Genomic DNA, 13556 nt, shown 5'->3' with positions numbered 1-13556 from the left:
AATTGTGCTGCAGAACAAGCCACGAGGCTGGACAAAGCCAACACGACATGGCCACATCCTAGACTCTTCATCTTGACTTATCGCTCGTCCTCTTGACCGGCTTTTCACCTGTTCGTCTTGCAAAAGATACTTACGACCGCACCTCGCGCGGTATGTATGAGACGCGGACATTGTCTGGAATGTTACTGAGGAATGCTGATAGGGGTCAATGCGCTGTTCGGTCAACATGGCACCATCATTCGAAGGGAATCAAACAAAGTGAAATAGTCGAGGAATCTCATCGAATTCGACAGTGCTCTCGCTTCAACTATAAACTTCAGTTGCCGTGACAAGTGTGACAGAAGCTCTGAAAGAAGCACGTTGTGGCTGACTAGTATACAGATCTGCTTTTGTCTTGCTTTTCCCGAGATCGTCCATTCTGTTGTACATAAAAACGCAGAGGTATTTGCCAGAGACCCAAGAAAGACGCCTGTCATGCACCGGTAGCACTCAGGCTGATAACCTGGGCTACCGTAGATAGGACCAGAAGAAACCTCCAAGAATTACCAGGTAAGATTGTCTCCGGCCAATTCATAGTCCTGGACTGGTTGTTGGACTCGGTCCGGTGACACTGCCGGCATTAAGGTATTCCACAGGTACCTTGGGGACCTTTGGACTCAATATGGCGCCTGGAACCGGATTGTTGCCTCCTGATTGACGTCGCAACCGTGACGTATCTTTCGATCTCTCCTTCTCCCGGTGACTTTCACTCTTTCCACCAGTTAGACGCCGCATGCCTCGCCGCATGCCTTGTAGACTGAAGGCGCCTCCACTCTCCGCAGCAAAGCTAGGCGTGGTCTGGTATTCCGAGAGGCCCGGGCCTGCTGGGATCTTGCTGTGAACGGGTGCGGCGACACTAAGAGTGGGAAAAGGGCTGTTCTCCCCATCGGAGTGTAGGGCATCGTCATATTGATCCGCATACTCATCCTGAGATCTAAACGAAGTGCCTTGAGGCATAGCCACAAACGCATTGAGTGAGGGCTGAGAGGCTGGAAACTGGTTCGCCGGCGATGTGATGGATCTAGCATGCAACCCAGGTCTGGGTTGACTGACTGGAGTCGACGCAGTCTGGACAAACGGCTTCTTGGTCGAGTTGGGCATTGACGGACCTGGTCCACCAAGCTCATCAATGGACGAGAAAGATGATTGCGCCGTTCCGCCGGAACTGGGCGACATGAAGCCTGGTTGCGGCCGAGGGTAGACTCCCTGGAGTGGTCCAGGTTCAGTCAGTCCATCTTGCATATGAGCAAGAGAGGAAGTCCGGGCAAGGCTTTGGCGGAGGATGGGGGCAGTGTGTTCATCATAGACGGCAGTGCTCTGCTCTGTAAGAGTAGGGATCGACATCGTTGAAGGCCCGAACTGGTTGCTTCCGGTCGGCGTAAGGACATTGTCACCATCAAGGTCGTCGAAGAAATCGTCCAGACTGTCCAGGGTATTTACCAGATCACTGACATTGGTGTCTGCTGCAGCCTCCATGGATCGCATGGTCTCTGCCCGACTCTGGGGCGGTATATAAGAATCATTATAGCCATCATCTCCTTGAAACTCGACTTCAGGAGTGGCTTTCTCTTGATCCTTTAGCGCGTCAGACTCTCCGCATGTATAGAATACGGCATGGACGTTCCGTCGAGTCATGCTCGAATAAACTGCCGGCATGGGAATCGACCATCCTGACGCCAGCGGTATGCCGTAGAGACTCTCTGTGCGTTCATATTCCTTCCGAATGGCCTTTGCCGTGCCCGAGGCCATACTCATGCGCATGTGGTGTTTTTCCATAGGCGTGACTGCCACTTCCATGATGTAGTCCAGAACCTCAAGTGCCTGGGTACAATGCTCCGTCTGCAAAAGTCGGAGAAGTGGTGAGATGAGATCCGGTCCATGTGCGGTGACTGTTGGACTTTTCATGTTCACCAGAGGAATCAACACGCATAAGGTATCCATCACCTTCTCTCTGAACCAGGGGATCTTGTTCGTCAGCAGACCCATCATAAATATCAGACTCTGAGCATCGTAGGCTGGGAAATAGGCCACTGACAATGCCTCCACGGTGCCTGTGAGCATTTCCTGGCTGCTCGTGAAGCCCTTGCTAGCGAAGCGACGAAGACAAGTAGACAAAAGGCTGTGACCCTCGAGATCCGCCACAGCCGCGAGTCTTTCTGCGCATGCTAGCGACGAAGCGTCAACGGCATCCACATCGAAGCTTCTCAAAAAGCCGGGCAGATTTGCCAGAATGCAGTAGAGCAGGCGAGCTTCATCACCAACCAGTCGACAATTGGGCAGTTCAGCAAGCTCGTGGAGAATCAAGAGGGTCTTCTCCAAGCTGTCAGCCGACTTGAGGCCTTTGTAGAGCAACGACTGCAGCCCGTCGAAACCACCCTCCCAATTTGCAGGCTGCCCTTTCATCATGGCTTCAGTAACCTCCGGAGCAGACAAATCAAGCTTCTCAATGAACTTCTCCAGCATGCCCAAGGTCTCATAAAATTCCCTTTCGTGAATGGTGTTGAGACAGGCACATGTCGTCCAGAACAGTTGAGGATAGCGCATGAGATTCTTGGGCTCGAGGGCGGAGATGACAACCTTGAGCGTGGTCAAAATCTCCATCGAAAAGGTCTGATAGTCGGTATGCTCGTCCGCGATGGTATTGGACAAGCGAGCAAGCATGTCAGCAAGCATCCTGGCGTCCAAGCGGACGGAGATACAGCGAAAGACCTGGAAGGACCGGCAAGCCAGATGTCGAACGGGGCAAATCGACGCCCAGTGAAGAGCTTCTTTCGCCCAACTGTCACTGAAGTTGTCGAACGCTAGATCAAAGATACCCACGATTTGTTCAGCCAGCACAGCCATTGCTGGTGGGACTCGGCTTCCTCCATCATCCTCATCCTTTCTTGTGTTCTTATCGTAGGACCAGCTGACGCGAGGGTTGTTTGTACGGACTGCCTCTACGAGGCTTTCGATCTTTGATTTGGCGGCGTTGAGTGACTGGGGTTCGATCTTGGTTGTCACCAACTCATGGATGAGATGAACCAACATCTCTCGTGCTTGTTCCTGGACGGAAGTTGTGTAATGGTCCCAGAGAATTAGCACTGCATGCACAAGCTTGATCGCTTCTTCTTTGGCGAGAGTCACCGGCGTCACCATCAAATCAACCAGGAAGATTAATGATACCTGGCCTAGTGACAGCCCGACTTGCTTGTTACCCATAGGCAACAACGACCCCAGGTCGGCAACATACGGTAAGTGTCTCGTGTCGGGCACGTCGACATCGGCGTGCTTTCTGTCGTTGACCATGTTCTTGGGCGCGAGCTGCAACATAAAGAATTCCAACACTCGAGAGCCAGCAGGAGTAGAGGATAGATACACGACGATCTGTTTAGCATACTCCACGAAATTCTGCTCACGTCGGTTCAGAGACAGATAGATGATGAAGTCGAGGATCAGCTGAACATTGCCGGCATGCGGCCCGGTGGCCAGGGCCTGCCACAAAGCCTGCACCTCGTTATGCATGGCGTTGCTAGAGCAGATGGTGATCTCAAACATGTTTGCCAGGATCATGTGCGAGACGGCGGTTGGCCCGCCTGTCACAGGATCGACCTGAAGTTCGAGAGTCTGCAGCCAAGGCAAGATAGCCACCACCATGTTGCGCTGATGGTCGTTTCGCGCCGACTTGTAGTGGAGGGAGAACTCGGAGAAGATCATGAAAGCAATATCGGAATTCGCATTGGCCAGCCGTTTCGAATACTCGAATTGCGCCAACTTGTACACCGCTCGTGTCTTGTCAGAAATGCTAATGTCGAATTCTTGCAGATTGGACCTCTTCTGTTGCCGCTCATCCAGCGTGCGGATGATATGGGCCGATTTCATCCTGATCTCGCGGTTTTCATTGCCCAACGTGAGGACAATGATGCTCAGGATCTTCCAAAAGGGCAGAGGATAGTCTGGCTGCTGGACCAAGACCTCGCAGACGACCCCAAAGTAACTTTCCAGCGCCATTGAGAATTCCGTCCTGTAACACTGCTCTATGGCATGCTCAACAAGGACGAGGTGCTCGGGGTTGTTGATGAGCAACAGTTTGAGCGCCCGTCGGCCGATCGTGTGCATTCGGTGGTTGTGGGTGGCGAAGATGGAGTCTATCCACGAAAGCATCCGCTGGAGGTTGAAGGACAGGATGGCATTGCTGTCGGTTTTGATGCTGATCGGACCGGCACAGAGGGTCGCCATTGCACTCAAAGCAGCCACCCGCAGATTGTTCTTCTCTTTCTCCGTTGCAGCACTGGCGTTCATACGCTCTTGTATGTCTCCGCCATGTCCATGATGAGGATCAAAAAGATTTTGTTCGGGACTATAGCCGCACCAGTCCTCCATCAAGGCAAATGCCGATTTGCGCGACTCGAATGGCATCCACCGGGAGGGTGCCTTGGTTCTATTGACACCCTCGAAGACTTCTTCCACGAGACCACAGAAATGATACCGCAGTTTCTGGAACCGCCAGTCATTCTGCACATCGGTGTCGCTCAAGAAGATACGCAGATCGCGGGTGTAGTTGACCAGATTGGTCAGAATCCACTCATCGCAATAAATATCTTCGTGGCGGAGGAAAGAAGCGGTAAGCTTGTAAACATGCGTCACTTCCGTTCGCAGCCGTTCTGTCTGCTGAGAGCGCTGTGGGTTACTGGGGGTACGTTGGTGGTTGATCCTAGCCTTGGCCTCGTCGTTGCACTTGATAACCGCATATTGAAGCGATTCGAGCAGCGTTCGATATAATTTGCGGTTGATAGACGCAAGAGCCGAGACCACAGCGTCACGAATGGCATCAGGCCCTGCTCCAAGCATCGGGATGATGGCAGAGAACAAGGCTCGGGCCGAGCTCAGCTTGTCCTGGGCTGGAGTGGCCCCTTTAGAAGTCTTTCGAGCATGAGCGGCATCGGCCAGTTGACTCTGCGATTGCGCGCCGGGAGAACTGAGTGTGACACAGGCCATTATCAGATATAATTTCCACTGCTCGAAGAACACTTCCGCCGACGTGGCCGAGCTGCGTCCTTGTATACGATATTCAAACGGCGCCGGGTTTCCTGGAGTAGTCTCGGAAAATCCATCCACGTCGTTCTGCATCATGACCAGCCGGTCGGTCACCGTCCCACGGCACAGAGCAATGGCATTCGGACATGCATCGAAAACGACCCGGATCAGGTTAGGAAATGCCTTGTACCAGAGCGTTGAGTCGTATGACACTTCTGAACTGCAGATCTCAATCAACGTGCTTTGTCCAGAGCTACCTCGCTTGTCTTTCTGTAGGCGGCTTCGCTCCGCAACATTGAGAGAATTCTCCTGCAGATCCAGGATCTTGGAAGATTGATTTTCCAGCAGCTTGATGATCCTTGAAGGTTCTTCCTTTCCGAGAACGTTGTCGAATTGAGATACTAGTCGCAGGACTTTGATCGCATACGATCGTACGCGGCGAGACTGGGAACACAGGAAGAACAGACCATAGGCCTCGATCTCATCCACATGAGAATGGACGTTTGTAATCTCCATTTGGAGCGCCCTGGCAGAACTGGCGCCGGCACGATCTCTTGCTTCGGGAGAATTAGCCACGGCCTTCTGCTTGAGCTGCTCAGTCCAGATCTGGAGGAGTTCAAGGTACAACGTCAGTGTTGCTTCGATGTGTGCTGGTCCGAGACGGCCCTCGTCTGACATTGTAGAATACTGCGTGTCATAATGGAAGATGAATCGCGGGAATGCGATTGCAACTGCTTGAGCATGACCCTGCCGCGCTATTGCCTTCAATGACTGTGTGGCCGAAGCTGCGATGCTGGGCTGCACATGAGCGGAACCTGTGCATAAGAGGTTGATCAAAGGACTCAATGGGATGTGGTCGGTAAAGCAACGCGGAAGAGCTTGGATGGCAACGTGCAAGAGCTCATAATACAAGTTCCTCTGATCGGTCGCTGACCCATCTTGATTTCGAGTCAGATTGAATGCATCGACAAGTGGCGTTTTCGGGGTCAGGGTGGTGGTAGAAGAAAACTTCTCATTCAGCGTCGCCTGGCCCCCGAAGGTGTTGTCACACAGTATCGTGATCTTACCTAGAACCTGACAGAACTGTAAGTAGTATTGTCGTGCATTTTCGTCAAGTTTGGAAGCATTGACAGGTAGAGATGAAGGACTTTCATCGTCAAAGGTCATCCTTAACGGAGTGTCAATTCCCAGACTGGTTCTCATGCTGATCGGTGATGATGGTAGCCCTTCAAGATTCTGCGTCTGGATGCTAAAGGCAGGGAAGGGAGGACCTTTGAAGCCTTCCTTTTCCAAATCCGCCATGATGGCCAGAAAGGCTCGGATACCAATCACCATCCGTTCAGGCTCCATGTTCTCGATCTTCAGATTTCGACTGGACTGGAACATGTCATAATGGACCAGGGGAAAGATGACGGATCGGAAACACAGGTCTTGAGCGGCAAAGCTGATGATCCTGATAAGCTGCACCAGTGGTACGGACACAGAGGGCTCGGAAACCACGTGCGTTTTCCTGCCCTGGGGGAGAGCAATCTTTATGATCTCTTCCAGTCGTCGAAGTCTGACCTGAGAAGACTCGCTGATGCGTGCCAAATACGTCCAGAGCAGTTGACAAACGGCTTGCAACGCTATACCGCGCGTTGATCTGTCTTTCAATTTCGCAGCCAGTGTAGACATCATGGGAAACCACTGTTGTGAGAAGGTTTCGATGGGAGATATGCAAAGAAGCAGGATTGACACTGGAAACCCGAGATGCCAATGACGGACCTTGATCAGCATATTACCCAGTCGAGAGTTTATGGCATCGATGAAGTCCTTCCATTTGGGAACACTTTGAAAACATTCGGGATTGCTAGCTACGGCAGTAAGCAAGCGCTGGAACAGTTGACAATATGCTTGTTTGACCCGAGGTCCGTGTGCGTCAGAGAACAAGGCTGCAAGAGTGCGGAGGAACTCGGCCACCGGATACGCAGCCTCTCTGCTGGCAGTAATGTGCAAATGGCGCATACCCAAAATAAGCAGCTCAAGTCGCGATTCGATGTCTCTGGCGGCGGTCGTCCCAGAACTTTTGGCAAAGTCTTGTTGCCATGTGTCAAGCTGTTGAGTGAAGCGATGGGCCACATTTGCAAAGTCAAGACGACTCATGTGACCTAGCACCTCGCCGTAAATCCTCCAGTTCGCGAGACGAATGCTGGATGACAGGATTTGGGCAGGTTCCACCTCGCGGATCTGAGTGAAGACGATGTCTTCGAGTTTATTGGCCAAATCTGGAGTTATCGCGGCCAGATTGCTTTGTTCGAAGATCGCAATAAGGACGCGACACAGAATGTAGACGGATATGGTTGCTCTTCGATCTGCTAACAAGTACTCTTGTGTGAGGCTATCCTCTGCCGGAGACGAGTTGTCCGCATTGACCTGAGGAAATCCAGATTCTCCTGGGGCTTGAAGAGGTTCTGTATGACGGCGTGGTAGAGAGGCCGGCAGCGACAAATTCGGCCCGCTGACTTGCAATCGCTGCTGATAGACTTGTTTCTTCAGAATCGCCGCGGCATCCCCCTTGCCTTTCCGCCAGAGCATTAAGCTGTCCACCAGGGGCTTTGGGCCTTGACGTGAGATATGGCCGAGGGAGGCTATCAATTGATCAAAGCCAGGGTCTGCTCCGGGGCCACAAGCCTGCTCCACCGGTGCGGGCGAGCTGTCGAGGAGGGTTAGACAGTGGTTGATTCTCTGGTCCGCACGCAGCACAAATGCATGAAACAAATGATGTAGAGCATATTCGCCCGGCGTTCGTGGTTCTGCCTGCTGGTGGACGCTTGACTGATGGTATGCATGGCCTCGCCTGGTCCTCGAATGCTCTTTTCGTCTTCGAGGCTGTGACGGCCCAGTTTCTTGTGGAGTTCCCGGTCCATCTAGCAGTGAGTCGATCGAATGCCCTTGCGCATGGCCTTGAAAGGGAGCCACTGGGCTCGTGAAGGCGGACGAGCTCTCGGAAGTGGAAAACTGGCCGCGGCGAGTGGGTTGGGAGGGATATCTCGCGTAGTTGGTGGCATTTAGCAGAGACTCTGGAGTGAGTGGGCTCGCGGTCGAGGGAGAATTGAAGCTGGGATCGCGCGAATGTTGTAGTCCATGGATGACAGAGGTCTGTCGATGATGGCCATAGTTGCTCGAAGTCCGTCGCTGCAGGCCGGTGTCAATGGCCGGACCACCTCTTGAGCTCAGACTCGACTCCGTTCCGTGCGGTTGCGTAGAGCCCGTCCGCGAGGAAGACACGTTACTAGAGCCATATGTCTGCGTTGTAGATTGTTGAGATCTTCCTCTTGTCACCGAAGTCTCCCTGATATGGACGGAGGCACCCAACTGAGGGCGTGCGTTGGTCGGGCCAGAGGTTTGGGAGGGTTGTTCGGGGCCGGGCCCATCGAGGGAGTAGTTTTGAGGCTCGCTGGAGGCAGATTGGGCATCTAGAATCATTCGATATTCCGTCAATATTGGTCCCCTGGTACATGGCAGTGGTACGACTCGAGGGATGGACGAGTTGCGTTCTCGCCGCGGAAGGATTCCGAACTGCTACTTACGGTTATGCAGCATGTTGTGCCTTTGATGGCGGGTGCAAGAAGAGCTGCAGGGTCTGCGTCATTGCTCCGTGTCAGAAAAGTAAAATGTGCGATAGAAGGGAGAGACTGTGGAGGGTTTGGGTTTGCGAGACGTCGAAGGAGGTATGTGGATTTTAGTAGCCGCAGAAGAATGAAGGGATCGGACTCAATTGAAACAGGCGGACAAGGTCCAAATTAATGGCACGGAGTGGGAGTCACCACCAATCACAAAGAAAGCAAGGACTCTCGATATATTACAGCCTGCCAGCAGACAAAGATCAGGACGAGGAGTTGCTACAGAAGAGTTCACGATCATCAGTGGTGCAGTGAGTGGTGTAGGACAGTCTCCAAAGGTCACGGATATGGGTGAGAGACCATCGAGACGGCTGGCTGTGTGCTACCACAGCGCGCCATTCGCTGTTGCGCAAGCTGAGCCATCGAATCAGGGAAACGGTCCTTTAAAATACTATCTGGGGCCGAGGTGATGAAGGAGATCAGGGCTGGCATTATTTATTGACTCGCAGACCCTGGCGCCGATAGATTTATAGATCACAGATAGATGCCGTGCGCTGATGTGAGGAGGGCTGAAGAGGCCAAGCTGTAGTATGACCAGGCTCTGTTCCAAGATTTTGCTTATATGTGGAGGATACAGCTTTGTATATCCAGTCTCTTCTCCTCCTGCCTTTTCCACGCTCTAGATAATCTCAGACCGGTGCATGTATGTGTCCTTATGCTGTGGTAGAGTGGCATATCAAGCCCCATACTATTCCCATATTCTAGATCGGTGTTGGCAGGTCTGTGTTCTGTGCGGCGGGGCAGCAGTTGTAGTGTGGGACTCGTCCAGGTGTCCGCGCGGTATGCTTACTGCCGCCGTATCTCATGAGATACTAGTAGTATAGGGTGTGCGAGCTGCAGTGTGAGATGGGGGTGAGACCGGTCGAATGCATGCTGGAGGATGTCATATTGCCGCTGGCTGTCTTCTCACCCCAGACTCAGAATGACAATATGCAACCACAGACTGCAGAAGAAGAAAAAAGAAACCTCGAACACCTCAACCATGCGTCGTGGTCCCCAACGCATTGCTTTACCAAATCTGAAGTGCGCAGTCTGTCCTAGGGTCCTTCGGGTGCGCACCTTTTAGGCATCCTGACCTAGGACCCTTATTTTTTTAGGTACAGTACGTTCAAGTTTTTCGCCCCCCACCTAGTAGCGGAGTACTCCCGTCGCGTTGGCCGCTCTCTTTCAACGGGCTACCACTACCTACATGTACCTATACCTACAGGCACCTAACCTAACCCCTTGCTTGCCGCCGCCGCCGCGCTTACGCTGGCTGTCACAACGCCTGGGCCTTGGACCTGGACTTGGACGTGGCCGTGTGACCACTGACCGTCGCACCGCTCCCGACCTCCGAAGCCGCAGGCTGCCAGTGCTGCCATCCCCGCCATCCGCCACTGCCCGATCGAGATACCGCCGTTCTGTCCCTTGTACAGCTCATCCCCCTCCCACGTCTCCCAGTTGCTCTTCAAGTTGCCGAAACTGCCTGCGCTGTCCACAACATTTACCTGCCGGCTCTCGACTTATAATCCTTGACGTACTTGACATTCTGAGAAGACAGCTTCCGATCCTTATTTCTACAATCAATAAGCAATTCCTTTCCTCGTTGTCCTGTAGCACCAACTCAAACCCGATAGCAAGGCTCATCCACGGGCAAGGCGGCGGACAAGATTGGCCCCTACGAGCTCACCTAGAATCCGAAGTTTTGCCTACCTACCTTACCTACACAGCACCGCTTCTTCTCTTGGCCACATCAGGCCACATAAAGACGGACCCCTCCCAAACGGCGTCAATCTCCGCGCTGTTCACTTGTTGCTGTTGAAATCGATTCAGTCTTTTGTATCTTTTTTCTTTTGCATCTTTGGACGCGTCTTGTCGCTCACTCAGCCTGAGGAATTCCATCAGTACATTCCACCCTACCCTGTGAGCACGCTCCGATCTGCGCACCATGGCTCAAGTCGATATCCTGGACGTTATCGTCCTTGTGCTCCTCCTGCTGGGCAGTGTCGCCTATTTCACCAAGGGAACATACTGGGGTGTTGCCAAGGACCCCTATGCCACCTCCGGCCTCAATGGCAGCGCCTCCAAGAAGGGATCACGTAATATTGTCGAGAAGATGGAGGAACTGGGGAAGAATTGTGTCATTTTCTATGGCTCCCAAACTGGTACAGCGGAGGATTACGCTTCACGTCTGGCCAAGGAAGGTCATGCTCGCTTCGGCCTGAGCACCATGACTGCCGACCTCGAGGACTACGACTTTGACACACTTGATACCTTTCCCGAAGACAAGGTAGCTTTCTTCGTCATGGCCACCTATGGCGAGGGAGAGCCCACAGACAATGCCGTCGAATTCTGGGAATTCATCAACGGCGATCCTCCTTCCTTCTCCCAGGCTGAGGAGGATCAGCCATTGAAGAACCTGAAATATGTTGCATTCGGCTTGGGTAACAACACCTACGAGCACTACAACCTCATGGTCCGCAACTTGGACAAGCAGTTGACCAAGCTCGGTGCGCAGAGGATCGGCGCCGCCGGTGAGGGAGACGATGGAGCTGGTACCATGGAAGAAGACTTTTTATCCTGGAAGGAACCCATGTGGGCTGCTCTCACCGAAGCCATGGGTTTGGAAGAGCGGGAAGCTGTCTACGAACCCGTCTTCAGCGTGGAGGAGAGAGAAGACCTCTCTCCCGAGAGTGACACCGTCTACCTAGGCGAGCCCAACAAAAACCACCTGGAAAACATGCAGAAAGGCCCGTACAACGCTCATAACCCGTTCATCGCCCCCATCGCCGAGTCTCGGGAGTTGTTCACGGTCAAGGATCGCAACTGTCTCCATATGGAAATCGACATTTCGGGTTCCGGCCTCTCTTACACCACCGGCGACCATATCGCTGTCTGGCCGACCAATGCAGGCTTGGAAGTGGATAGATTCCTCAAAACTTTTGCTCTGTCGGAGAAGCGTGACCGTGTTATCACCATGAAAGGCCTCGATCCTACTGCTAAAGTTCCTTTTCCCACTCCTACAACTTACGACGCTGCTGTCCGCTACCACATGGAAATCTGTGCCCCTGTGTCTCGTCAGTTCTTGGCGACATTGGCTGCCTTCGCCCCCACCGAGGAGGCTAAGAAGGAAATGGTTCGCCTGGGCTCTGATGCGGATTACTTCAAGGACAAGGTCTCCTCCCACATGTTGAACATTGCTCAGGCCGTCTCTGCCGTGCACCCTGGTCCATGGTCTGCTGTTCCTTTCTCTTGTTTGGTGGAAGGTATCAACAAGATCCAACCGCGTTACTACTCGATTTCATCGTCATCTCTCGTCCAGCCAAACAAGGTCTCCATCACCGCCGTGGTTGAATCCATCCGCATCCCTGGCGCCGGTCACGTCGTCAAAGGTGTCACCACTAACTATTTGCTGGCATTGAAGCAGAAACAAAATGGCGAGCCCGACCCTTCGCCCCACGGTCTTACCTATGCCATTAACGGTCCCCGCAACAAGTACGACGGAATCCACGTACCCGTCCATGTCCGGCACTCCAACTTCAAGCTTCCTTCCAACCCTAGCAAACCGGTCATCATGGTTGGGCCTGGCACTGGAGTGGCTCCATTCCGAGGTTTCGTTCAAGAACGCGCCGAACTTGCAAAACGGGGCGAAGATGTGGGAACAACCGTTCTTTTCTATGGGTGCAGACGTCCGACTGAAGATTGGCTCTACAAGGATGAGTGGGAGGTAAGTAAACTCTTTATCCCACAGATCCTGCGATTTCATTCTGACTGACTTTGTTGCAGGAGTACAAGAAGGCTCTTGGAGACAAGCTGCACGTCTTTAACGCCTTTTCTCGGGAAACCTCGAGAAAGGTCTACGTGCAACACCTGATCCAACAGAACGCCAAGCTGGTCAATGATCTTCTGCAACAGAAGGCCAACTTCTACGTGTGTGGTGATGCTTCGCATATGGCTCGAGAGGTGAACGATATTCTCGCACAGATCATCGCTGCGGAACGCGGAATCGACGAGAAGAAGGCCGAGCAGGTGGTCAAGAGCATGCGTAGCAGTGGCGTGTACCAAGAAGATGTCTGGTCGTAAAGGTGCCTTATCATGATCGAGTCATCACATGGCACGTCCGAGAATGGAGCCCCAGGGTATCGCACTTTTGACTGGGCAAGGCTGGGCCAGTTTCGCCACGTCCAGCTTCCTTCCTGCGCCAAAGAGATATTCGAGGCCAGGCCATTCTGCCACGGAGTATGTGTGCTGAGTCAACTCCGCACCCCAAGTTTTCTGTCCCGTGGAAGCCGGCTACATCGATTCAATGGCCGCGAGGAGCGAATGTGGAGACTTTTGACCATCATCGGACGTGGAGAACGTGCATCGGAGAGGGGCCTTATCCGAAAGCGCCATAATCAAATCTCCCAGCTCCGAATGATGGGCATCTTCTTGGACCTCTTGGACCCCGGGCGAGCAAGCTCTCGGAACTTTTCCCTGTCAGAAAAGAAGTGGGAGGTTTACGATGCGGGATGAGACAATGTGGGGTCGGGGGCAGTCATCGGCCGATTTGGTTTGCGAACGTTGCCATCGCCATCGCCATCGCCATCGCCGCCGCCATCAACATACTCATTCTCACATCTACCAATTTCTTTTCGTCTTCTGCCTCCATTCGTCGGTTCCAATGGAGTACACCGTATTTGTGTTCCCGAGAGCGTGGCGTTCAGTTCGTTTGGAGCTTACGACGTGACTTGGACCGAGGCCGATGCGATGTGGGGCATCGAAGGTCGCGGACATTCCTATTGACAGTGCCCTGTCTTACCCTTCGTCGTTCTCACAACGCCAATTGTGCTATGGTCTTGCTGACCTTGCAGAACTGGC

At 53.0% G+C, this 13556-nt stretch overlaps 2 protein-coding genes across 2 annotated transcripts; one reads left to right on the top strand and one right to left on the bottom strand.

Annotated features, from left to right (window-relative positions):
• Positions 1-570: 570 nt before the first annotated feature.
• A1O1_02728 (uncharacterized protein) lies at positions 571-8520 on the bottom strand (the record flags this gene model as incomplete). Its single annotated transcript, XM_007723638.1, has 1 exon — positions 571-8520. One exon carries the CDS (start codon positions 8518-8520, stop codon positions 571-573), a length of 7950 nt encoding a protein of 2649 aa, XP_007721828.1.
• A 2124-nt stretch (positions 8521-10644) lies between these two features.
• On the top strand, positions 10645-12779 carry A1O1_02727 (NADPH-cytochrome P450 reductase; the record flags this gene model as incomplete). The annotated part of the gene is made up of 2 exons (XM_007723637.1): positions 10645-12423; positions 12483-12779. The coding sequence occupies 2 exons, from the start codon at positions 10645-10647 to the stop codon at positions 12777-12779; spliced, it is 2076 nt and encodes a 691-aa protein (XP_007721827.1).
• Between the last annotated feature and the right edge of the window lie 777 nt (positions 12780-13556).

Source organism: Capronia coronata (genome assembly GCF_000585585.1).
Source record: "Capronia coronata CBS 617.96 chromosome Unknown acBCG-supercont1.2, whole genome shotgun sequence".
NCBI lineage: Eukaryota > Fungi > Ascomycota > Eurotiomycetes > Chaetothyriales > Herpotrichiellaceae > Capronia > Capronia coronata.
This window is presented reverse-complemented; position numbering and strand designations above follow the sequence as displayed.